General features: G+C 48.5%; 2 protein-coding genes across 5 annotated transcripts in view; both read left to right on the plus strand.

The window, feature by feature from the left end:
• Positions 1-12,599, plus strand: part of CCDC88B (coiled-coil and HOOK domain protein 88B) — a 37,063-nt gene extending 24,464 nt beyond the window's left edge. For all 3 annotated transcript variants that reach the window (XM_035098004.3, XM_088659993.1, XM_088659994.1), the window contains 9 exons: positions 149-310; positions 2,056-2,333; positions 3,403-3,546; positions 4,548-4,734; positions 6,068-6,213; positions 6,968-7,063; positions 9,220-9,365; positions 11,132-11,389; positions 12,117-12,599. In XM_035098004.3, coding sequence (XP_034953895.3) covers positions 149-310; positions 2,056-2,333; positions 3,403-3,546; positions 4,548-4,734; positions 6,068-6,213; positions 6,968-7,063; positions 9,220-9,365; positions 11,132-11,389; positions 12,117-12,163 — 1,464 coding nt within the window. In that variant the 3' untranslated portion in view covers positions 12,164-12,599. The remainder of the gene's footprint in view (positions 1-148; positions 311-2,055; positions 2,334-3,402; positions 3,547-4,547; positions 4,735-6,067; positions 6,214-6,967; positions 7,064-9,219; positions 9,366-11,131; positions 11,390-12,116) is intronic.
• Positions 12,600-15,185: 2,586 nt separating this feature from the next.
• Positions 15,186-25,769, plus strand: part of RPS6KA4 (ribosomal protein S6 kinase A4) — a 38,551-nt gene continuing 27,967 nt past the window's right edge. The window contains exons 1-3 of one of the 2 annotated variants that reach the window (XM_035099333.3): positions 15,186-15,544; positions 22,878-22,949; positions 25,032-25,250. In XM_035099333.3, coding sequence (XP_034955224.2) covers positions 15,493-15,544; positions 22,878-22,949; positions 25,032-25,250 — 343 coding nt within the window. In that variant the 5' untranslated portion in view covers positions 15,186-15,492. Of the gene's footprint in view, positions 15,545-15,849; positions 15,964-22,877; positions 22,950-25,031; positions 25,251-25,769 lie in introns of those variants that run through there. The other variant, XM_060269789.2, reaches the window with a different exon arrangement.

Consider the following 25,769-nt stretch of genomic DNA (forward strand, 5'->3'; position numbering starts at 1 on the left):
ACAAAAGCTCTGGAGGGCCCCAGATCGGTGAAGGCTGGTCCTGGCCCAGTGCTATATGTCTTTGGGGAGATCACCTCCCCAGCCAGCTGTGGAAGGCCTTCCAACTTTGCTACCCCATACCAATTTCACCCGGGTGCTGCCTTTACAGAACGCCGTTCTGCAGGCCGAGAAATCGGCACTAACCGAGCGTCTCGCCCAGCTGGACTCGCAAGTCAGCAGTCTGCAAGTGGCGCTGCTGGGGCTGCAGGGCCAAAGCTCCGATGTGAAGGAGGAAAGTGGGAGGTGGCAGGCTCAGAACAGCACGCTGCAGGTAAGCACCCCTGCCTCTTCTGCACCTGGGATCGGAGCTGATTCCCGGGAACATGGATCCAGGTCTTCCCACCGTCTCAAGTCCATGGAGCATAGGAAGATGCCTTATTACAGAGAGTCAGAGCCTTGCCATATATATTACACACCTAGTACATGCTGCTGTCTGTGGAATAATTTCTGTAAGTTCCAAAGATCTTGCAAGGGCTGAGGCGCTAAAGAAATTAATTAATTTAATTAATTAAATTCGGATTCCCCTGGTCCGCACCAGTTCTAAGTCAGCTGCTAGGCGCCGGCCGAGGCGGGGCGCCGGCCGAGGCGGGACGCCGGCGCCACGCCGGCGGGACCGGGGGGTGCCGCCCGCCGCAGCTGGGGCGATTCACAGGAAGGGCCCGGCGCGCGCCCAGAGTCGCCGCCGGCCGGCCGCGCTCCCCACCAGGTGACGGACAGCGGCGTGCCTCTTCCAGCCGTGGCGCACGCCCAGCCCCGCTTCGCGCCCCAGCCCGACCGGCCCAGCCCTCTTTAGCGCCTCAGCCCTTGCTTCCCCCCCCCCAGGACTAATTGCAGTAATCAGCAGTCGTTAACAGCCATCTCAGGTTTACCACTCCCATCAGCCCATCACCCATTCCCACCCACCCCCACCACCCTCTGTATATATATATAAGGGTCTGACACTTCTGTTTCTAGTATATCTGAAGAAGTGTGCATGCACACGAAAGCTCATACCAAAATAAAAACTTAGTTGGTCTTTAAGGTGCTACTGAAGGAATTTTTTTCTGTGATAAAGCAGGTAAGCCACTACCTGCATTTTCTGGAAGCAACTGAATACAATTTGGTTCCAACAGGCTTTCCCAGCCGAATAAATGGGTATTCACCACAAGCGTCTACTTAGACAGGGTTTTGTTCGGAATGTATTCGCTTTTTTGCATTTTAAATTGTCCTTAATTACTTCATGTGAAAATTGGCGTGAGCCAGTTGTTTAGAAGACGATTAAAAAATCAATGGTAATAATAATGTTGCACACCACCCCTGTCTTCAAGCGGTGCAGGATTCCAGGGGGTCCAGGCGCTTATTCAGGGTTTGTATTTCCTTTGGAATTATGTATATTGGAGACATATCTTTATTATATATGGTTTATTTATTTACACATATATACACAGCCTGAGCCTACGATGGAGGGGCTCACAGCATTAACACCTCAGAAAGTCTTGCTTCTCCCATAGCCACAGGCTTGGATTCAAGCAGAAAATCCAACATGTCTTTCACTCTCGGGCTAAAAAGAGCGGGGGGGGGGGGGTTAAAAGCAAAGGAATGAGTATAATAAAAGCAAAAAGCAAAAGAGAAGAAATATGAATAAAAGTGACTTCCAACTATCCATTTTGTCAGCTGTAACTGAAAGCGTCTCCATGATAATCCTGAACGGCATCCTGTTCTTCCTCCCTCTGCTAGCTTATGGGGCAAACTGTAGTTCCTATGATTCTTTGGGGAGGGTAATGTGCTTTAAATGTATGCTGTGTACGTAGCCAAAGGTTGCTGTTTTATATATACTTAACAGAGAGTGAATCAGCTGAATTTACTTGTTCAGGATTGTACAAGCAATTTTCATTTGATTGATTAAATCTCCAATGTCCCTGCCCCAAGGAGCTTACAATGTGTCCGCCTCTCTCTCTCTCTCTCTCTCTCTCTCTCTCTCTCTCTCTCTCTCTCTCTCTCTCTCTCTCTCTCATATCCCTGCTGCAATCCTGGCAGGTGGAGGCAGCAACTCTGCGTTCCCAGAAGACGCTACTGGAATCCCAGCTCCTGGAGCTGCGGCAGAGGCTGTCCATCCTGGAGGCAGAAGCCCGGGGTGCCCAGCAGGAGAGGGAGGAGTGGCGGGGGCGCTACGATGCCCTCCTGCGTGATCATGACCGCCTGACGGTGCTGCACGAGAGGCAGGGATCGGACCTGGAGGGGTTGCTGGGGAAACATGCCAGCCTCAAGGGGGCGCTGCGCAGCCTGGAGCAGGAACACCGTGACCTGCAGGGCAGGTAAATCTGGGACAGATAATCTGAAAATTGGTGGGGGGGGTGTATTTCTATTTATTTCTCTATTGCATTTATATCCCACCTTTCGTCCAAGGAGTTTGAGATTATGTATGTGGTTCTTCCTCTCCCCATTTTATCCTCACCACAGCCCTGTGAGGCAGGCTAGGGCCAGTGATGGGCCAAATGTGGGTTGAACTATGTGACTTTTACCTCCATACAGTCAGCTGTATTCTAGATGTGCCAATTCATCACAGTTTGAGGAGACGTTCCAGCTGGGGAAATGTCCTTGAGGAGTGGGTGGAGCAATGCTGGACAGGAGGTGTGGCTTGTATGGAGAATCCTGAGGGCCAGATACAGATGTCTGGAGGGCCGCATGGGGCATAGCTGCCAAGTCTCCCGTTTTTTTGTGGGAAACCCCCGTATTTTGAACCATTTCCCGCTGGCAGCCCAGATTGGAAAAAAATCCCGTAAATCCCCCGGATTTCCTACCTGCCAGGGAGGCTCCATTTTGGGTCCTGGCGCTGCCTGATTTCCGGTAGTCATACATGGTTAGTGCAGCACCGGAAGTCGCTTCTACGCATGTCCGGACATGCGTAGAAGTGACTTCCGGTGCCACGCCGCTGCTGATCCTGCATTTTTCAGTGGGAGACTTGGCAGCTATGGCATGGGGCCCCTGGTCCTGAAGTTCCTCGTCCTTGCTCTAAACCACAGGCAACACTATGTGTTCATTATATTCATTATGAATAACAGGTAGCTGCTGATAGCCTTATCCTCCATGAATTTGTCTAATCCCCTGAGAACAGAGTTGGAGAACCTCTTGGACTCCCATCAGCCCCCTTCAGCCAGCAGGGGATGATGGGAGTTGTAGTCCTAACAGCATCTGGAGGGACACAGATTCCCCTGATCCCTGCCTTAGGAGAATGTGAGAGAACGATTTCTTTGGAACCAGAGTGCTGAGCAGAAATAACAAGAAGCAACATAACCCCCAGTGTTTTTCATTTTGCGGGGAGCACAAGGCCTTTTCCTAAACGGCATGTCTGCCTAAGTCAAACCCATCCTTCTCCTCCCGCAGGCACAGTGAGCTGCTGGGGCAGAAAACTGGCCTTGAGCAGCGGGAGGAAGCACTTCGGGGGCAAAGGGAGCGGTTGGAGGAAGCCGAGCGACAGCACCGGGAGCTGGCAGCACTGCATGGCCACCTCAAGGAGGAGCATGAGCGGTAAGGAGGGTGTGTGTGCCGGGGGTGAAGGTGGGAGCCAGCCCTTGTGGGTGTGCCTCAAACCTGCTAATACTTATTTATCAAGGAGATTTATGTAGCGGTGGACAACTGGATCTGGCTAGCAGGCCAAGCTCTTTTCCCCTCATTGGCCAAGTCAATTGCCAGGTCCCCCAATGACATCAGATGACCTGTTTGACCACCATCTTTTATTTACACCTGCGCAGTATTGAGGAAAAGGGGTGAGCTTGGCACTAGGGCACTATTAGGCATTGCAGTTTATTTATGGAGAATAGCACTGGGTAGAGGTTAGGCATGGGGTGGGGGACTTTTTCCGCTTGAGGACCTCACTTCCTGCTGGGGAACTTTCCGAGTGGTGGGCAGGGAAGCAGCAAAAGTGGGCGGGGCAATGGATGCAAATTTTACCGTTAGTTTCTCACATTCCTTTCTGTCTTCCATCCAGGAGAGACAGGAGCATTATTAGAGTTCAAGGACACATTCCAGGCAGGCAAGAACACTCATGGAAGGTGGGAAGCAGGCCCAGCGCAGGGCATGGCCTGGGGAGAGTCCCAAGGGCCAGATAGAGAGGCCTGGGTGGCCACATTTGGCCCCCAGACCTGAGTTTCCCCATCACTGGGTAGGCCAAGGGGACAAGGACCTCCTTTGTACACGGCAAGAGCTCTGTGACACTCCCAGCCATCTACTCTGGGATAGCCCAGTTGGTAAAGCATGAGCCTCAATCTCAGGGTGGTGGGTTCATGCCCCACGTAGGGCGAAAGAGTCCTGCATTGCAGGGGTTGTACTAGATCAGTGTTTCCCAACCTTGTGCCTCCAGATGTTTTGTGACTACAATTCCCATCATTCCTGACCACTGGTCTTGCTAGCTAGGGATGATGGGAGTTGTAGTCCAAAAACAGCTGGAGGCACAAGGTTGGGAAACACTGGACTGGATGACCCTCGGGCCCCTTCTAACTCTACAATTGCATGATTCTATGATTCCCCAGGGTGAAGCAGGCATTGGGCCAGACAGAACGCAAACGGGACGACCTCCAGGGGGAGCTCCAAGGAATGAAGAACCGGGTGACCAGCCTACAGCTGGAGCATGCGAGGCTGGAGGCTGAGAGCAACGCCCTGAAGGAGCAGAACCAGCAACTGGACACGGCGCTGGGGCGCCTGAGCACCCAGTGTGAAGTAAGGATAGCCTCCCCATCTCATCCCCTCCCCTTATACATAACACACATCTTCTGGCCTAGTCCATGTCTGCAGCAGATCAAGTGGGAAAGCTGTTCCTTGGCTCTAACCACTGAGAATGCTGATTATAATATGTGGCAATACCTTTTGCTGCTTTCAGGTGAAGCAGGCATATGTTAAAGCCAGCATCTTCTTAAAAAGAGGCATCCCCCAATGTCTCACCCACAGGAGTGAATGCCTCTATTCAGAAGTAGTTCATTCTCTGCATTTGGGCACCTCTTAGATCGTAACCAAATCTCAAATGATGGTTCCTGAAATCAAGGAGCAGGGCAGGTTTTCCTGTGTTTGGATACAGCTGGGGTGGGTGCCATTTTGAATCAAGATGGAGGACTGAAGCTTTCAAAACTGCACTGATTTGGGGGTTTCTTAGAATTCCTAGCGTGGGTGGGGCTGGGGCAAACGTGGGTGGACTAATGGACGGGACTGTTGCCCTTTGTACAGTAGCCTTAATTCCAGCCATGCAGAAGTCAGCGGTTTCTACAGCCACCCATCTCTCCAGCCTTCGTACAGACAGGCAACCAAGAGGCATTTTCACGGTGCAAGAGCACATCCTAGGCAGACAAAAATGAAACCGCTTGAGGAAGGAGCAGAGCAGAATCAGCAAGCGGAGTGGCCTGGAGAGTGGGCATGGCCTAGCAGGGGCAGGCTTTGGTCTTTCAAATTCAAGGCCAACATTCTGCACCCCCATTGCCTCTTGCCTTCCATTCTGCTCAGTTACCTATGTCATAGTTTGCAACACCCTGCAACGTCCCCTGGATTCAGCGCCCAGTGCAGTGGAACTGGTCACAGTGCCCTTAATTTGCCTCTGGGCCTAGTTGCAGGAGCCATATAAAGGGGTCTGGATGGCCACATGAAATTGCATATGTCTGAATATATAGGTTTTTGAGGCCTTACATCCAATATGGATACTGCTAATAAAGACATGGAGGGATGGAAAGGACATGTCCACACCTCAATAGTGTAGAACCCCCCCCACATTGTCATCACATGGTGCGTTCCTGCATCATGTCATTCCTAGCTGAAGCAAGGAAAATGTATGGTGTGCTGACATCACGACAAAGGTGAGCATCCTCACACATGACAGGAGAGACGGGGAGCCCTAAATGCAGCGGTACCCTTTTCAGCAGAATCCCTGTGCCAGCGTGGCAAGTTGAGTCAGCTTGTGGAGTTGGTAGCATGCGGGTGTGTCGTGCATTGTGTGTTTGTTAACAAGTGGGTGTTAATTCCACCCGTTAACGGGATGCTCTTTCTCCCCACCTCCCACAACCCGTAGCTACTGGCCCAGCTGAAAGGGAACCAGGAGGAGGAGAACCGACACCTTCTTCAAGAGATTCAGGTGCTAGGCAGGGAGAACAGACGCCTGCTGGAGCACAGCATGGAGAGCCGAGAGCATTACCAAGAGGAGCAGCGCCAGTACCTGTGAGTGGGAGACAATCCACCTGTGAAACAAGTAGAGACAGATGCTAAGTAGAATAAATAAAGTGTAGCTGATTGATTGATTGATTGATGTATGAATGAATGAATGAAATCTGTGGGGAACCTCTTGCCCACAGGCCGAATTAATGCATGCCACTAAAACAAGTGGAAATAGACCTAAAGCTACAGTAGTTATTGATTAAAGGAATAGTAGCTAATCAGTTGATGAATAAATACAATTTGCCAAGCAGGCATGGGAAACCACTAGGCCGGGCATAGGCAACCTGGGCTCTCCAGATGTTTTGGAACTACAACTCCCATGATCCCTGACCACTGGGCCTGTTAGCTAGGGATAATGGGAGTTGTAGTTCCAAAACATCTGGAGAGCCAAGGTTGCCTATGCCTGCACTAGGCCAATGGCCAGATTTGGCCCACCAGGGGTCCTGATTTAGCCCAGAAGACCATTTTCCTCCACATGTGTCATTTAAAACTGTAGCTGCAAAAGAACAGCCCTTAGAGTCCTGATTGTTCCTTTGCAACTGTGGGTTGCCTTCAGTGCTAATTAAATTGAGTGCCAGATGCAAGTGTGTGACATCGGGTAGCTGATAGCTGTGTGGCCCTAGTAGATGCCTGCACATCCAAGACAAGAACTCCATAAGGGCCTCCTCTGAAGTTTTCTACGCTGTCCTGAACACCTCCAGCACCCCCTGCATCCTGGAGGACCTTGGCATAAAATCCCACTCGGTTTCCTCCTTAGAGACAAACTGGGCGAGCTGCGTCGGGAGAAGCAGAAGCTGGTGGAGAAAATCATGGACCAGTACCGGGTGCTGGAGCCAACACTTCCTCGTGGCAAGTAAGTCCAAGAATAATTTGGCAACTTCTAGTCCCTGGGGTCTTCATAAGAACCCTTAATGCATCAGCCCCCTCCAGCACAGCTAATGGTTGGGCATGATGGCAGTTCCAGCAGCACCTGGAGGGATTGACAGGTTCCCCAACCTTCTGTTCTAAATCCTAGTGTTACACAATTTTTTAAGGTGCACACATAGCGGACATCCCCACCCCATGCACAGAAAATGAATCCTTCGCCCTTCAAAAATTAGGAAATATTTCCAGGGGGAAATAGATACTTTATTTGAGTTCATAGAGCAATCCTGAAGCCATCTTGACTCTCAATGAACCCAAATATTTTCTATGGAGTAGAAGGAAGTATCTTGAAAAAACATTTCCCAATAGTTTTTTTCACTTAAAAATCCAACAAATCCTTCAAATAGATAAACTTCTCACCAGAATGGGTAGGCCTGTGGCAATGGATTCAAGAACCCAGATTTACCATTTCAAAAGAATGGGCCGGACTGGCTAGGAAAAGGCAATCAGCGAGCATCATCGGGTATCTTGACAGACAGGAGACAAGTGACACACTCAAATTTCTGTTGTAGACCTGCCTCTTTCTATGGCATTCGTATGATGCTTTTGAGTGGTTTTAGGCTGAGGGTTGGGTAATTTCTAACGTCTTTAAAAGTTGCCACATAGCTTTGTTCTGGATTCTCGCCTCCTTGCAAGGCAGAGTGGTGGTGGGGATTCTATTTCAACAGAAAATAAAGATCAGCCTTGCATTTTTCAATTGGTTCTTGCCTCTACTCTTTCTTCTCTGACCTACAATGATACTGGGTCCCTTGATGGGGAGTTGGGCTGTAAAAGGTAACCCCAATGTTTTCTTATATCACTAGCAGAGCTTGTGACAAGCATGCTCCAATTGGCTAATACTTCACCTTCTCAACACGTACCAGATTAAAACAGGGCCATTCTTTATTCTCTCTTGTTGTTGTTGTTGTTTAGTCGTTTAGTCGTGTCTGACTCTTCGTGACCCCATGGATCATAGCACGCCAGGCACTCCTGTCTTCCACTGCCTCCCACAGTTTGGTCAAACTCATGTTCGTAGCTTCGAGAACACTGTCCAACCATCTCGTCCTCTGTCGTCCCCTTCTCCTAGTGCCCTCAATCTTTCCCAACATCAGGGTCTTTCCAAGGATTCTTCTCTTCTCATGAGGTGACCAAAGTATTGGAGCCTCCGCTTCAGGATCTGTCCTTCCAGTGAGCATTCAGGGCTGATTTCCTTCAGAATGGATAGGTTTGATCTTCTTGTAGTCCATGGGACTCTCAAGAGTCTCCTCCAGCACCATAATTCAAAAGCATCAATTCTTCGGCGATCAGCCTTCTTTATGGTCCAGCTCTCACTTCCATACATCACTACTGGGAAAACTATAGCTTTAACTATACGGACCTTTGTAGGCAAGGTGATGTCTCTGCTTTTTAAGATGCTGTCTAGGTTTGTCATTGCTTTTCTCCCAAGAAGCAGGCGTCTTTTAATTTCGTGACTGCTGTCACCATTTGCAGTGATCAAGGAGCCCAAGAAAGTAAAATCTCTCACTGCCTCTATTTCTTCCCCTTCTATTTGCCAGGAGCTGATGGGACCAGTGGCCATGATCTTGGGTTTTTTGATGTTGAGCTTCAGACCATATTTTGCGCTCTCCTCTTTCACCCTCATTAAAAGGTTCTTTAATTCCTCCTCGCTTTCTGCCATCAAGGTTGTGTCATCTGCATATCTGAGGTTGTTGATATTTCTTCCGGCAATCTTAATTCCGGCTTGGGATTCATCTAGTCCAGCCTTTCGCATGATGAATTCTGTATATAAGTTAAATAAGCAGAGAGACAATATACAACCTTGTCGTACTCCTTTCCCAATTTTGAACCAATAATCCTGTGGAGCTCTGATACAGCTTCTGATTATGCCAGAGATAATATCATGACTAGTAGTTGTAGCTGTATTTTAAAGTCATCCAAACTAGCTACTGTCACTTACCACTTCTTGAGAGAGCCAGTTCCATAGTCTAGTGATGCACTGAGTGTAGAAGGTCCTTCCTGTTAACTGTCCAGAACACCCCATCCTTTAGCTTCCCTTTTCCTTTCCTCCCCACAACTCTTTTATCTCACCCGCTTTTTACCTCACAGGAAGAGTAACTGGATTGCTGAGAAAATACGGAAGCTGGTGAAACACCGTCGGGAAGCCCCCCATGAGCAGCTGCGCCCCATGGCTGAGGGGGCTGGGAGCAGCGAGAGCCTAACAGGGCAAGAAGGACATGGGGCTGATGGGACAGGTGAAGAAAGGGAGGAGAAAGCCGTGGCAGGGGCAGTGGAGAGAGGTTTTCGCTCTCAGCTTTCACTAGTATATTTGAATGCATGGGGGCAAAAGTGGTGGCTCTCTGGAACCAAGGATGGGGAACCTCAGTCCCAGGGGCCAAACGCAACCCTCCAGGCCTCTGTCTGGCTCTCAACAACTCTCTCCAGGCCACGCCCCTCACCCTCCTTGAATGGTTTTGCCTGGCTGGAATGTATCCTTGAACTCTGATAATGCCTATTTCTTGCCTGGCTGGAGGACAGAGAAGGGTGTGTGTGTGTGTGTGTGTGTGTGTGTGTGTGTGTGTGTAAAGCAGCCTAATGTATTAAAGGAAAATTGACATCTGTTGCTCTCCCCACTTTTGCTTTTGGCCCCAAACACCACTGGCATGAGCCCCGCCGCACCAAGCAGGTTGCTGAAAGGGAATACAGTGGTACCTCGTGTTAAGAACTGAAATTTGTTCCGGAGGTCCGTTCTTAAACTGAAACCATTCTTAACCTGAGGTACCACTTTAGCTAATGGGGCCTCCCACTGCCACCGCATGATTTCTGTTCTCATCCTAGGGTTGCCAGACTCAGTAGAGGACAGGACTTCTGTGCCTTTAATTGCCCTGCTCTCTTTTGAGTCTGGAAACCTTAAAGAGAAACCAGCAGACCCTTTGCTTGGAAATTAAACAAAGGGTCTGCTGGTTTCTCTTTAAGGTCTCCAGACTCAAAAGAGAGCAGGGCAATTAAAGGCACAGAAGTCCTGTCTTCTATTGAGTCTGGCAACCCTATCTCATCCTGAAGCAAAGTTCTTAACCCGAGGTACTATTTCTGGGTTAGCGGAGTCGGTAACATGAAGCATCTGTAACATGAAGCGTCTGTAACCCAAGGTACCACTGTATAGCCTTCAGGCTGAAATAGATCCCCCTCTCCTGCTCTAGAATGGTGTTGGACTACAACTCCCAGCATCCCTGACATTTGCCATGTTGGCTGGGGCTGGTGGGAGCTGGAGTCCAACAACATCTGGAGGGCCCACAGGTTTCCTGTGCCTGTGTGAAAGTATTTTTGTTTCCTTTTTATAATTGTGGGAGCTCTCCTGGCGATGTTTTTACACCAAAGGGCAAGAAATGAATGGAAGACGGGAATTAGGACCACAAACAGAGATGCTTGTATTCCAGGATCATAGCCTCACAAGCATGGAATTTTATGTTGTGATCAGAATTCGCCCTCCCAAAAATTGTAGCTTTAAGTTATTTTAAACAGACTGTGTAAGTTTCTAGCCCAGGAGGCTAAGAGTTTCAGTGCTCCTCCTTTACGGCAATTAAATAAATAAATAATTCTTGGCCCTTTTTTTATTATAATACTATGTTTTTAGTCCGTATGCCGCCTTGTGAAATTTTATATAGGAGCGCAGTTTATGAATATTTAAATAAAAAATGAATATTAAAATAAATCATATGAAATGCAGAATAAATTATGCAGATTAACAAAACATTTTAAGGATTAGCATAATGTAAACAAGGTTGCAGAATTTTCTTGCTGCAGTATTTATTTGTGGGGCAAAGTTTTTAATGTTCTTTTTTTAAAAGCCTTTTAGTGTTGTATTTCAATTTCTTGTGAAGGGTGGGTGAGTAATCAAATTGTTATTAATTATGGAGCCTTGCAGAGAGGTTTGGGGCTTCTCTCTCTTGGGCACCACCTGCCCAGCTCTGCTGTCTCCTGACTTGCCTCTTTTCTCCTCTTAACCCCGCTGCCCTCAAAGTTTCCAGCACCCCCAGCTCACCAGCCCCTCTCTGCAAAGCAAGCAGCACCCTCAGTGTTTTGGATGGCCAACAGACGCCCTTCCGCCGCCATAGGCTGAGCTCACGGCTGCCTGCAGTGGAATGCCCAGGAGAAGAGCAGGACACCCCTCGCCAGCGCTTCCGCCAGCGCCGCCTTGGAAAGCTGGGGGGTTCCTTTGAAGAAGCTGCGGCAGAGTGGGAAGTTCCGAGCCAGACTTCCAAGAGCGACAAGGAGAGAGGTGAGATTAGAGATGGGGTGGGGAGAGCCCAAATAAATACAAATCTGAGGTTCTGCCCACCCAACAAAACCCTGCCCCCACCCCCCAAAAAATCTTGGCTACTCCCATGGGAGAGCCTATGCAAAGGGGTGGGTAGATCCTTTTGGGGAAGTGGGCCTTATTTTTGCTCAGGACCTCCAAATCAGCTTTGGTTGCATAACCTGAATTCGCTGTTAGGGGATGGAATCTCTCACTTGGGAATAGTTACTATCTGGAAAGGCCCAGATCCTTTTAAGTGGGGGTGCTAGTGGTGGAACCTAGGACCTCCAGCATGAAGAGAAGGTCCTATGGCAAGAAATTTGTGGTTCCTTCGCAACTTCTGTTTTATGAATGTGTTAGGAGACGCTCATAACAAATAAATCCTTCATTAGCAAAATTTGGCCTCTGCACCCTAGAGCAGGGGGTGGGGATCAAAATTATAAGAAGATAGATTTTCTAATACACAAAAAGCAATAACAACAATAAAGGAAAAAAGAAGAGATCAAAGGAAGAAAATAGAAAATGAAGGATACAAGGCTGCAATAATTGCAGAATCCTAGAACTGTAGAGTTGGAAGGGAATCTTGCTCACAGACATCCCTATGTGGGCTCAAACCACCAACCTTCTGGTTAACAGCCAGACGGATGGACCCATTGCCCCATGCAGCTTCTGCAATTCATTGTGTGTTTTTTGGTTTTGGTTTTCTCAGGACCACCACTGGGTGAGGAGGAACAAACCCCCGAGCATCCATCCTGATGTTGTGGAGCAAGAGGGCTCACCCTCTCAGATTCTCCAAACCTCAACTGATGTGAACATCCTATTGGAACGATGGGAAGGCATTAAATGAATGCAAAGCGCAGGGTGTCATTTGAATGGATGCACAGATGCCTGTGGGCAGTGGGGCTATCAGGACAGGACTTTGGGGCGGACATCCAGGTCCCCACTCAGCCGGATGAGCAAGAGTGCCCTCCCTTCCCTCAACTGCAGCAGGGCTACTGGATCACTGCATTTTGAAGCAAGTGATGTAATACCCTCTAAAGAAGGTGACCCAGTTTGAACAGCAGGTGTGGGGAGGGGCTGAGTCTGAGCATCTGCAACCATAGATGTATGTACATATGTATGAAGGGTGATGGGCCCGAATTGTTGCAGTTAAGTAATATATTTAAAAATAAAGTTTATGGTTATTTATCAATCCACTCTTTCTGGGAGTGGAATGTGAACAGCGCAAAACATCGCATTCGTTTAGCACCATGACATTGCAGGAGGTGCGTGAGATCATTTTCCCACAAAAGAAGCAGGGCCGGCCCAAGCATTTGGGGGAGAGAGGAGGCTGGTTTAGGGTGCCACGAAAGAGCAGCAAACTGTTACTTATTATTAGTAGTGCATTTTTACTGCCAGGGAATGGAAAAGGAGCTCACAAAGGTGCCAGCTTGTTTTGCCTTTGGTAACATAACACCTTGGCTGATGTCCCATCTACACTTCACATTTAAAGTAGCATTATATCACTTCAACAGGGAAGAGCTGTTCCTATGTTCCCATGTCTTCAAGGAATGTCCGTGTGGCTCAGTGGCAGAGCATCTGCTTTGCATGCAGAAGGTCCCAGGCTCAGTCCCTGGCATCTTCAAGTCAGTCGGGGTGAGGGGTGAGGAATCCAGTCAAAAATCCTGGGTGGCTGCTGCAAATCAGCTTGGCAGGAATGTGTCCTTGAACTCTGCTAATGCTTCTTGCTTTCCTGCATGGAGAGGATAGAAATGGTGTGTGTGTGTGTGAGAGAGAGAGAGAGTATGTATAGAAACTAGCCTACTGTATAAAGGTAAAATTTGCTGTTAAAACAACTGAGAGTTGGAAGCCCTGCCTGACCATAACCCAGAGATTAGTCTGGGCTGGTGCTCATCGAGTCTGGTGGTGTGGAAGGCAACACCAACAGCAGGGGGCACCAGAGCCAATGATAGGCAGAGCCAAATAATCCTAGTTTTGCCCCCATCCTCCTCCCCCTCTCTGGGACAATACTGAGACTACAGAGGACCACCCGCTGGATTGACTGCAAGAAAGAAGGCAGTCTGGGGGGGGGTAGTAGCTAAGGGCAGACTGATGTTGGTGGGGCAGTGCCCCTTATGCCCTCATCTCCACTGCAGTAGATCCCGATCTATCTACCTAGGTACACAGTTTTAAGCTTGCACCCCACCAACCTGAGCTGCCCTTACTTAGCCCCCACCTTCCCTTTCTTCTTACATCTAGTCTGGGTGGGGTGGGGTGGCACAGGCTCTTGTCTTCTCTCCCTTGACTTCCGTGTTGCCCCTTGTAAAACTGAGCAGGGAGCGGGGAGGATGGCGGCAAAACTAGACACTGAGCCATCTATAGCTCAGTTGGTAGAGAATGAGGAGACTCTTAATTTCAGGGTCACGGGTTTGAGCCCCACATTGGGCAAAAGATTCCTGCATTGTAGGCGGTTGGACTAGACGACCCTCATGACCCCTTGTAACTGCAAATTCCATGGTTCTGTCTCTGCCTGTAACTGGCTCTGGCGCCACCTACTGCTGGGCTCCCCTGCCTCCCGCCCCACCAGACCCAAGAAGCTGCAGCCACTGCTATCACAGGCTAAACTGGGGGAGGTGCTTCAAATAAATCTGGTTCTCAGTGAGGATGCAAACTGAGTGCAGCCCCTCCAAAACACACACTAGCCACTTCTGCAATGTCTGCTTTAAGTTCCTACACTCCACTAGCCCCAGCATAGTTTTGTTTTCATACCAGCAGAGGCCAAAGACAGAGGCTATTTCATGGCCTAGTTGCTGATTTTTCTCTTCCCTTGCACAATCCCTTCCTGTTTCAAAATGCCGCAGCTGTCACAATCAAGCTAGCCTGACTATTGTTCCACCATCCCTCTCCGTCCATTCCAGCCAATACTCTGTGCACCTTGCACCAGGCAACAACACCTTGCCCCAGATATGCCTCACTGACCACTTTGATTTTGCGGAACTGGCACTATTAAAACGGCCACATATTATTTGTTTTACACTTGTAAGGAAGAAATATTTTAGCGCGGTGACACTTACCCTCCGGACCTCCCCCCCACCTGATATTTGGGCTACATAGGTCATCTTAGCTTTCACTGTACAAAATGTTTTCCAAGCCTGCTAAAAACTTTTTTGTTTAGACAAGCCTGCACTCAGACAAAAACTGGCATAGGTTTTAACCTGTCGTTTTAGCTTAACTGCTGGCTTTAATTGCATTTTGATTTTTTTAATGTATTTTTCTTAAATTTTATTGTATATTTTATTGGGGTTTTTTGTAAGCTACTTAGAGGTTTAACTATCACATTTTTATTCTACTGTTCCTCCAACATGATTCTTTTCCTCTTAGTTATCCACTCTAACCTCAACACCACACCAACAATTCACTTGCACAATGATCTACCTATCTATCTGGAGGAGTACTGTGACCCATTGAAACAAATGCACATGCCTAAATATTGCATCTAACTTTTTCTCTGAGTAGACCCACTGAAATTAAGGGTCCTAAATCAGTCCTGTACAATCACTCTAATAGTCTGTAGGGCGAGCATTGGCTGCAGGTACAGCCCCTAATTTGAATCCATTCATTCCAATGGGTCTACTCAGAGTAAAACTTAGGTGGCGACGATCCTCGGGAACAATCGCGCTCCTGCCAGGGGTGCAAGAGCAGGACAGCGAGAAAAATACAGCGCGCCTCCCCAAGAAGCAGCGTGTCCCTGGGATTGGCCGAGAGGGGCCCCGCAGGAAGTCCGAGCGTGTGTGCGTGTGTGGTGGGAATCCATGCACGGGGGTGACACGGAACTTCGGGCAGGGGGCGCGTTAAGCAGGAAGGGGGTCCCCTGTCCCTCCCTGGGGCGGGTCCCCTGATTTTCCTGGGCTTTTTCCTCCTCCTCTTGCTTGCTGTCACATTCCTGCCGCTTGAGTCAGGCCTGGAGGCGGCGGAGGCAGCGGCGGGCTGCTTGCTGCACCAGGAAGCGCAGGGCCCGCACCATGTAACCAAAGCGAAGGAAGGAGGAGGAGGAGGAGAGCGCGAGAGGAGGGCAAGGAAGGGAGCAAGGAGAAGCCGGCCTGGCCATGGGGGACGGCGGAGCCGAGGAGGAGATGGTGGAGCTGCCTCTCACTGACGGTAACCAGGCGATCGAGGGGGAGGAGAGCCGGGCATGTGTGTGTGGAGGGAGGGGGCAGCTGGGTGGGTCCCCTTTGGCGCGCGCGCGGGCGGTCCTTGGAGACGTGGAGCCGCTGGCCCGGGCGCCCCTGGGTGGGATCTCCGGGGCGCGCGGGGTAGGGGGTGGGGTTGGCTCGTTGAGGGTCCCGCAGAGGAGAATCTGCCGACCCTGCAGGCGGCGCCTCCTCCTCCGGGAATGACAAGATGACCCCCAGCAGGGCGCACCGTAGTGGCGGCGGCGGGGTGGGACCTTGGGTTTCGGCTCAGGACCCGGTTGGAGGCGCGTGGAGGAGGAGGAGAGGGCGCTGCTGGAGCGCAGGGAACGCATCGGGGGGCGTATCGACCTGATCCGAGGAAGGCGCATGTTGAGAGACAAGGAGGTGGGGGGTGTCGGCTGGTTGTACGGCTTCTTATGGGCGCCGATCGCGGTGTGTAAACACGATCGGGAGTGCGCGGCGTAATATTTGGAGTGAGATCAAACTGAAGCGCATAAATTGGAATAGGGGTTTTGTCCGCGGTGGGGGCAACGGCACGCAGGTCCCGCTTCTTGCCCGTGATAAAGAGATTGGGGGTGACTGCAGATCTCGGTGCATAAACTGGGTCGGTGGAAGGGAGGAGAGCGAGAGTCATCTTGGCGGTGATGCACAGGATTTCGGGGAGGGCGGATAAACGTGACCTGGGCGCAGGAGGAGGAGAGACACCAGTTGCTTTCTGCCCTTGCTAAAACAGCCAGCTTTGCAAAGAGAGCGGATATCCCGGCTCGGCTGTGCCCGGAGACCTTTGCTGAGAGACAGAGGGCGCGATTGGGCAACGCTTAGACCCGCCTGGGGTTGGGGAGAGACGTCGGGAGTCGAGGGCGAGCGAGAAAAAGAAAGAGAACCTTTTCCTATCCCACCCGAGGGCCTGGGAGAGTGTTATCTTTCAAAGTGGCGGAGCTCCGCCCCTAATTTATGCACGCCCCGCCTCCCGACCCAGCTGGAGTGGGGGTGGGTGTTGCTGAATCACCAGCCCGCCCCCGCCTGGATTGGCAGGTGGGGGCAAGGGGAGGGAGCCGTAGGGGCGGCTGGAGGCGGTTGGCAGGTGGGTGGTGGGAAGTGGTGTGTGTGTTTGTGAGAACACTGTACTGGCGAAGGCTGTCTGGAGTAAGAGATCTGCTCCTTCTCCTCCTCCCCCCACTGAAAAAAAAGTAGGCTGGCTGCAAGAGAGGGGTTCTTAAAACGATCTGGCCATCTTCAGCACCCGTGCATCCTCCATGTAAAGAGAGGTGGGGAAATAGTGAATAATAAAGGGTAGTTGGTACCAATGATTACATGCTTTGTGGTGCAAACTTGCAGGGACTTCTGTTCCAAACATCTCCACCTTTCACTTCCAGATACAACTTGGTGGGTGCTGTGATGATGAGGCAAAGGTCTTTGCTCTTAAGGCAAGGGTGGTGGGACAGTTCTGAGTCCCGCAGATGTGGTTGGGCCCCAACTCCTATCAACCCCCTCCAACATGGTCAATGGTCAGGGATGATGGAAGTTGCATCTTGGGGGAGGGACACTGGTTCCCCAGCACCTCGGTCAGAGGAGGTACTTTCGTTTGTTGATTTGCATGTTCCCAGGGCAAAGCCCCCCCCCCCCATTAAAAAAAAAGGTTGAGCCTTGGCATAAATGAAACATGATATCCGATACCATTCTTGGAGTAATTTTGTGTGTGTGTGTGTGTGTGTGTGTGTGTATATATATATATATATATATAAAGCCTTTTTTCTGTTCATTGTACAGATGAGAAACAGAGACCCTGACAGACTAAAAACCATTTGCATCAAGCATGGGGAACCTTGTTTATCCCAGATGTGGCTGAACTTCAACTCCCACCATTCCTGGCCATTGGCAATGCTTGCTAGGGCGGATGGGAGTTGTAGTATTATTCTATGATTCTACGGACATTGGGTGGGCCAAGGGTTTCCCATTCCTGATTTACACACACCACACACAAGAGGCACATGTTTCTCAATCCTTTTGGCATATGAGAAGCAGAATGTGAGAGTCTGGCAGCAGCATCCTAACTGTACCTTGCATGCCAGGCTGGGGCAAATGTCTTAATTTGGGCGAAGGTTAGGAGTTGCTCAATCACACCGTCTGTCAGGCCAGGCCACTTCCTTATGGATGACCTGAAATGCACTCCATCCACTCTCGTTTCTCGTCCAAATGCACTTGACTATCTCAGACAGAGTCATATACAGGTAACTGTGCACCAGGCAGCGTAAGCTATAGATGACTGCTTCCCTCCTTCTCCATGCACCCCAGTTTAGGGCAAGCCAGGTGGGTTTTAAAGTGGAGTTGTCTATTGCAACTTTTGCCAATTTGATGCTCCCCAGACTCTTTGGACTACAACTCCCATCAGTCCCAGCTAGCACAGCTGTAGTCCAAAATATCTGGTGGGCACCTGGTTGGGCAAATGTGGAACCTCCATGTTGAGAAGTAGTATACCTTTGAGTACTAGATGCTGAGAACAGAGAGCAGGCCTTGCTTGTGGGGAAGGCGGTATACAGTGGGACCTCGGGTTACAAACACCCCGGGTTACAGACTCTGCTAACCTGGAAGTAGTACCTCGGGTTAATAACTTTACCTCAGGATGAGAACAGAAATCGTGCGCCGGCGGCAGTGAGAGGCCCCATTAGCTAAAGTGGTACCTCAGGTTAAGAATGGTTTCAGGTTAAGAACGGACCTTCGGAACGAATTAAGTTTGTAACCAGAGGTACCACTGTACTTTCGTGCCTTGCTGCTGAGTTTCCCAGAAGCCTCTCTTGCAGACAGAATGCCAGATTAGATGGACTTTGGTCTGATCCAACAAGTGCAAGGCGATTTATACAGTCTTCGAGCACCTGGTCTTCACCTGAATATTTTCTCGTCAAAAAAGAGAGAGAGAGAGCTTTATATAACAGGAAAACAGGGGACCTGTCTGCTTGCAAACTGTATTTGCTAGAAACTCCTTGATGGCAGATGTACTCTGCACATGCTCAAAGTGAATGCTACTGTTGTGGCATTTGTTGTTGTTGTTGTTGTTATTGTTGTTGTTGTTACTATGGCCCACCCTTCCTCCCACCAGGGTAGCATAGCTGAGGCCTGCTGGTATTAAAAGCAGGTTCTTAAGGCAACCAACGGGGATGTAGCAGGCTTACAACAGGGAGACAACTGTATTTTAAATACACTCAAGAGACTTGGGTCTCTTATTTAGTGAGATGCTTTTAGCCAATAAATAAAACAAAACTTCCTATTCGCGAGGGGATGAGAATGAGGAGGGTAACAATTAAGGGGAAACACTTCTCTCTCTTTCTTTCTTTCTTTCTTTCTTTCTTTCTTTCTTTCTTTCTTTCTTTCTTTCTTTCTCTCTCTCTCTCTCTCTCTCTCTCTCTCTCTCTCTCTCTCACACACACACACACACACACACCTTCTTTTTAAAGCATGACATATAAGACTAAGAAAATATTGATACCCACATATAGGCCACATCCCACATGTATTTAAAGCACCAGGATTCCACTGCAACTTTCATGGCTTCCGCCCAAACATTCCTGGGAACTATTCCCCTCAGCACCCTGTTTTAAAGTGAAGAATGTGGCCATAAATGTGCAATTATCGGTAGCAATAAATTAGAAAACACTGTAAGTTATAAGCCACCGGGCGGCAGCCCCACAGAGGGTGTTTTGTAGTGGCTGAGTTTTTGTGGCAGGCCTTCTTCTTGGGCTAGGTGTTCCTGTGGGCAAGTGCAGGCCCGTTTCCCCCCCCCTCTCAGAGTTGGCCAAGTTGTGACTCATAGGCCGGAAATGGGGCCTCCTCCCCTCTGCACCCGAGAACCCCAGGGAAGAGGGTGGGGACCTGTGCTGTGCCAGAGCAAAGGGAGTGTGCCATGAGGAGAAGGAGGGCCAGAAGTGGCTCAGCACCATTGGCACAATGCCCCACCCACCCTGTGCCCCATAGCCAGAGATTTTGTGGTGGGTCCTTGTGGTTGGGCCTAAGTGTATAGGTGAGAATATCGTCGAAAAGTGCATTTATTTCAGTAATGCCACTTTTTGTTTTTTATTTTTCTTTTATTTTTTTACAAATGCTTTCTTTTGGAAATTCCACAGCAATAAAACAAATAGTTACAATAGTTAAACAAAAATAAACGTCGCTATTACATTTCATTACTTCCATTCCATTTATAATTGACCCGCCTAACGACGAATAATTATAATTACAACAAATAAAGGCTTGGCATATCTTGCTTTGCATGTCATGCATCTCTCATACATTGGTTTCACCTTTTAAGTTGCATTACTGAAATAAATGCACTTTTCGACGATATTCTAATTTTCTGAGTTTCATCTGTAGACTCGGGGAAACGGGTGTAGCAGAACGCATCATTTGCAAGACCCCAAAGGTCGTATCCAGCTAAATTCCACTCAAGAGTAGACCTGTTGAAAATATTAGGCTGAAGTTAGCCAGGTCCATTCATTTCAATGTGTCTGCTCCGAGCAGGACTAACGTTGGATACAGCCCAAGGTATTCAACATACCCAGTGTAAATGCTTTCTGTCAATTTTTCTAATTTTCTTTTCTAGAAAGTTGTTAAATAAATAAATAAATAAATAAATAGTGACCACCTTTATTTAAAAAAAACGGACCAGCATGTTTAATTTAAAAGTTGTTTCATTCCTCTTAAATCACTTCAATACTGTTAGGGGGGGAAATAAGCACCAGTTGATCTTGTAACACTTTGTAAATCTTCTGAACGTAAATTGTTTTAGCTTTTTTCAGTACTGTATTGTAATGGTACATTGCTGTAACCTGACCTAGGACCTTGTGCTGAAGTCCGGTTAAGACATAGTATCTAATAATATTATATTTATTATTAATGCTTGTAATAGCAATAGGCCCCAGAATGCCAGAAGGCAGAATCAAATTTAACTTCTTTATGAGTAATTGAGAAGATTATGGCTCACACTGCCCCACCCCCCATGCATGGCCCTTCTATCTCCATTAAGTAAAATATGTGGACCCCAATCCAACTAAAGTTTGTGAAGACTAGGGGTGGTTTTGCATAAGTTCATCCATTGAAATGAATGGACCTCAGTCATGTTAGTTAATTTCAGTGGGTCTTTGATTAGGACTAACACAACACTGGATCCAGTCCTAAGCTTGCAATCTTTCTGCACTTACCTGGGAGTAAGTCCCGTTGAACTCAGCAGGGCTTTCCTCCGAGTAGACATGTACTACATAGGTTTCTGATGTGGATCCCACTGAAAGCAAGGAGGTTGGCAATGAACTTGTTCCATTAGTTTCAATGGGAATTAAATCGTGACCAGTGTTAGTTGGGCTGGGGTCTTAGGCTGTAATCCTAACCCCACTTACATGGCAGTGCACCCCACTGAATTGAATAGGACTTGCTTCTGAGTAGACAAGGTTAGATTTGCACTGTTACTCTTTATCCTTTTCAACACTTCATCCAGGTAGGCAGGGGTGTTATGTATTAAGTTTAACTGCAGTACTCATTCTGGCCACCTGCAGTTCTTACCCTGCCCACTGTGGCTGCAGTTCTCACTCAGGTCCACAACATGCAAATGAAGGATTGAGAATGCTGTTCACGGATTGGGTAGCTAGGGGGAGTTTGTTACTGTTGCAAGTTACTGAGTACTACGGTATATAAGTAGGGTTGCCAGACTCAATAGAGGACAGGACTTTTGTGCCTTTAATTGCTCTGCTCTCTTTTGAGTCTGGAAACCTTAAAGAGAAACCAGCAGACCCTCTGTTTAATTTCCAAGCAAAGGGATGTATGCTAGCCTCAGCAGTGATTCAGCTCTTAGGTGTTCAGCCCAGTGATTTAGCTGAGTGATTTAGCTCCAGCTGTGGCTTGTTGCATCCATCCCATCCTTGTCACCAGTGTTGGGTAGTGGGAGACGGATGAAGACACAGCTCTTAAAACAACCAGCTCTTTATTTCAGCTCTGAGTCCTGGACTGAACAATAGCTTAGCCTGCTGGCTTATATAGTACTCAGTAACGTAGGAGACTCTTGAGAGTCCCATGGACTGCAAGAAGATCAAACCTATCCATTCTGAAGGAAATCAGCCCTGAGTGCTCACTGGAAGGACAGATCGTGAAGCTGAGGCTCCAATACTTTGGCCACCTCATGAGAAGAGAAGACTCCCTGGAAAAGACCCTGATGCTGGGAAAGATTGAGGGCACTAGGACAGGCATCCCCAAACTGCGGCCCTCCAGATGTTTTGGCCTACAACTCCCCTGATCCCTAGCTAAGAGGACCAGTGGTCAGGGATGATGGGAATTGTAGTCCAAAACATCTGGAGGGCCAATGTTTGGGGGTGCCTGCACTAGGAGAAGGGGACGACAGAGGACGAGATGGTTGGACAGTGTTCTCGAAGCTACGAACATGAGTTTGACCAAACTGCGGGAGGCAGTGCAAGACAGGAGTGCCTGGCGTGCTATGGTCCATGGGGTCACGAAGAGTCGGACACGACTAAACGACTAAACAACAACAACTTGCAACAGTAACAAACCCCCTAGCTACCCAATCCGTGAACAGCACTCTCAATCCTTCATTTGCATGTCGTGGACCTGAGTGAGAACAGCAGCCACAGTGGGCAGGGTAAGAACTGCAGCCATGGTGGCCAGAAGGAGTATTGCAGTTAAACTTACCGTGTTTCTCCAAAAATAAGACGCTGTCTTATATTTACAGTGGTACCTCGACTTCCAAATGCCTCGACTTCCAAAGGTTTCGACTTCCGAAGTCGGCATACCCGGAAGTATTTTCACCGCGTGTGTGTTCTGTGCCTGCGCAGAAGCGGCGCACACGGTCTGCGCAAAGCGCAAAATTGCACTTCACGCATGCACAAAATGGACGCTTCGACATCCGAAGGTTTCGACTTACGAAGAGCGCCGCGGAATGGATCGCCTTCGTAAGTTGAGGTACCACTGTATTTTTCCTCAAGAAGACACACTATGGCTTATTTTCAGGGGATATCTTATTTTTTATTACGCGTCCAGCCTCGCCTCTTCCTTGGTGCCCTCCAGAACTGCGCCTATCACTATGTCTTATTTTCAGGGTATGGCTTATATTGTGCAAATGCTTAGATATCCTGCTACGACATTTTATGGGTATGTCTTATTTTCGGGGAAACAGGGTAATACATAATAGTCAGGAAAGGGGTCTTGGAGCAGTCTCCCTGATGTTCAGCCTCTCCTTCCACACACACACAGCTCTACCTTGTTCTTCCCACCTGAAAAGTGTATGTTTTTGAATTTCCCTTCAACAGCAAACTTGACAGGCCATGAGGAGAAAGTTGGCATGGAGAATTTTGAACTACTCAAGGTCCTAGGCACCGGAGGTGAGTCAAAAGCAGCTGTATCATAGAATCTATTTTATTTGGGGGGGGGGGAGTACTGCACACAAATGCATAACAATCAATAAAAAAACCCAAAGTTGTAAAGCAGAAGTCGAAAACATAGCAGTGTAGCAAAAAAATATTTTGATGCCTGACAGAGAGCGTGAAACGAAAGATGGCATACGTTTAGGTCGAGTTTTCTAAAGTGGTCAGAAACTGAATGTGGAAAAAAGTTACTTGCTGATATTCTTTAAAGAAGGGCCAGGGAACCTTTTTTTAAACTCAAGGGCCATATTCCTTTCTGGGCAACCTTCTGAGGGCCATATGTAGGGTGGGTGGGCCAACAGATGTAAATATTACGTTTGTACATTAGGCTAGTTTCTGCACTCATCCGCCCTCTTTACCCTTCATCCTGACTAGCAGAAGGCATTTTTGGAGTTCAAGAACAAATTCCAGCCATGCAAAAACACCTGGGGGGAATTGAGGAGAGGTCAGTGAGGGGTGTGACCTGGGGGGTAGTTCTGGAAGGCCATACTCAACCTCTGAGCCTGAGCATTCCCCACCCCTTCTCTAAAGCAATATGGACCTGCTTCCTTGCTGAGCAGGGGTGTAGCAAGGGAGGGGCGTAGGGCGCACTCCGCCCCGGGCAGCACGATCCTGAGGGCGCCATGGTGGCTGCCCCCCCACTGGGCGCCCCACCCCCAGAACGCACACCACGCCCCTACGGGCGGTGTGCCCCGTCCCCAGAACACGCCCCAGCCCCGCCCCCGCCTGCCCTCCTCCCCCAGTGCCGGAGAATGAAGCTCTGCCAGTGTTGCTGAGGTCTAACAATGGCTATTCATCATTGTGCCCTCATGTGCAAGAGCACTTTACCTCTGAATACCCGATGCTGGGAACATAACAACAGAAAAAAGTTATTTGTTGCTTCAGCTTTCGTTTGGACTTTTTTGAAGCATCTGATGGGCCACTATGGGAAAGAGGATGCTGGAGTAGATGGGTCTTGGATCTAATCTGGCAGAGCTGTTTTGTTCTTATGCAGGGCCTGTGCTGGGTGTCCCCATTATCAAAGACAGGGCCTTCTCAGTGGTAGCACCCAGGCTTATGGAAATCCCCCCCCCAAGATATGTTCATCTGGTACTCACCTTTCTCTTCATTCAGTGGCAACAGTTCAATTCTGTCAGGCGTTTGAGGAAGAAGTTTGAAGCCTTCTAAGGAAACTGCTTTGCTCCTGCCTTATTTGATGTTCCAGTCTTATAATTTTATTAATTAATTAATTAATTTATTTACATAATATTGTGCTGTTTTTGTTAGCTGCCTTGAATACTTTTGATAGAAAGGCACAGTGTAAAGACATTCATAAAATGACACAAATCAAATGCTTTCCACACACTGCAATTAAAAGAAGCAACGGAACTAAGAATATGGGAAATAACAGTGGTGCCTCGCTAGACGAATGCCCTGTAAGACGAATTTTTCACTTAACGAAGAGATCTTTCTAGCGGAGGTTGCCTCGCAAGACGAATTCGTTTTACAAAAAATTCGTCTAGCGAATTGCGGTTTCCCATAGGAATGCATTGAAATTCAATTAATGCGTTCCTATGGGCAAAAAAAAATTCAAAAAAATTCAATGCATTCCTATGGGATTCGCTAGACGAATTTTTCATTATACAAATTGACCCGTGGAACGAATTAAATTCGTCTAGCGAGGCACCACTGTAGAGGCAGCCACTGGGTAGGAGTGGAGAACCTCAGACCCCGAGATAAATGGATTGGGACCCAATGCCATCAGGGGTTTTTATATGCTACTGCTAGTGCAATCTGCACCTGAGGAGTGAAACTGGTGTCATGCAGCAGATGGAGGCTGGTAGAACTGTTTTAGCCCCATCTCGCACCCCACCCCAGCCAGCAGGGCAGACCAGAGATTTAGATTGCAGCCTATTACAAGAAAGGCGGTGTGTGTGTTTTAAAAGCCTGATTGGATTAAAAGGCCTTTCCCCTAATGCCCGCAAGATAGCAGGTATAGGGGTTGAGTAGGGAGGCGCTCTGAGGATGGCCATCCTAACCCACCTGCCATTTCAACTCCAGCCTATGGAAAGGTGTTCCTGGTTCGCAAGCTCAGCGGTCACGATGCCGGCAAGCTGTATGCTATGAAGGTGCTGCGCAAAGCGGCCATTGTCACCAAGGCCAAGACAACAGAGCACACGCGCACTGAGCGGATGGTTCTGGAACATGTGCGCCAGTCGCCTTTCCTTGTGACGCTCCACTACGCCTTCCAAACAGACTCCAAGCTTCACCTTATCCTAGGTATGAGCATCATGGGGGAGCAAAACAGGGGGGGGGCATGGAACTGGGAGGAGAGATGAGGGGAGGCAATGATTCTGTTTCAAATAATATTTGTTATGGTCTTACTATGTATTTATTTTGTGATTTTCTAAACTGGTTTTTCAATGGGGTGGAATGGCCACACAGTGGTTTATACTTATTATTGTTATACTACTACTACTACCTCTTCTACTGCTAAATGCGGTGGTTCCCAATTAGCTAAGTACTGCAGACCCACTGTTTTTCAAAAGCCAAGCCATGGACCCCATACTTTTGAAATTTTTGATATCTCTATGATAGTTTTTGTTACGTGAATTGTGCCACAGACCCCTTGGGTGGGTTATGTGGACACCTTGGGGTCCACAAACCACCAATTGGGAACCACTGATTTAATCTATTTATATCCCTCTTTTCTCCTAAACTGGAACTCATCAAATTTAGCATAGCAATAGGAACAAAACAAACCCCAGCAATGAAATAATAACAACCAGCATAAACACA

Source organism: Zootoca vivipara, chromosome 16, assembly GCF_965207765.1.
Source record: "Zootoca vivipara chromosome 16, rZooViv2.hap1.1, whole genome shotgun sequence".
In the NCBI taxonomy this organism is placed as follows: domain Eukaryota; kingdom Metazoa; phylum Chordata; class Lepidosauria; order Squamata; family Lacertidae; genus Zootoca; species Zootoca vivipara.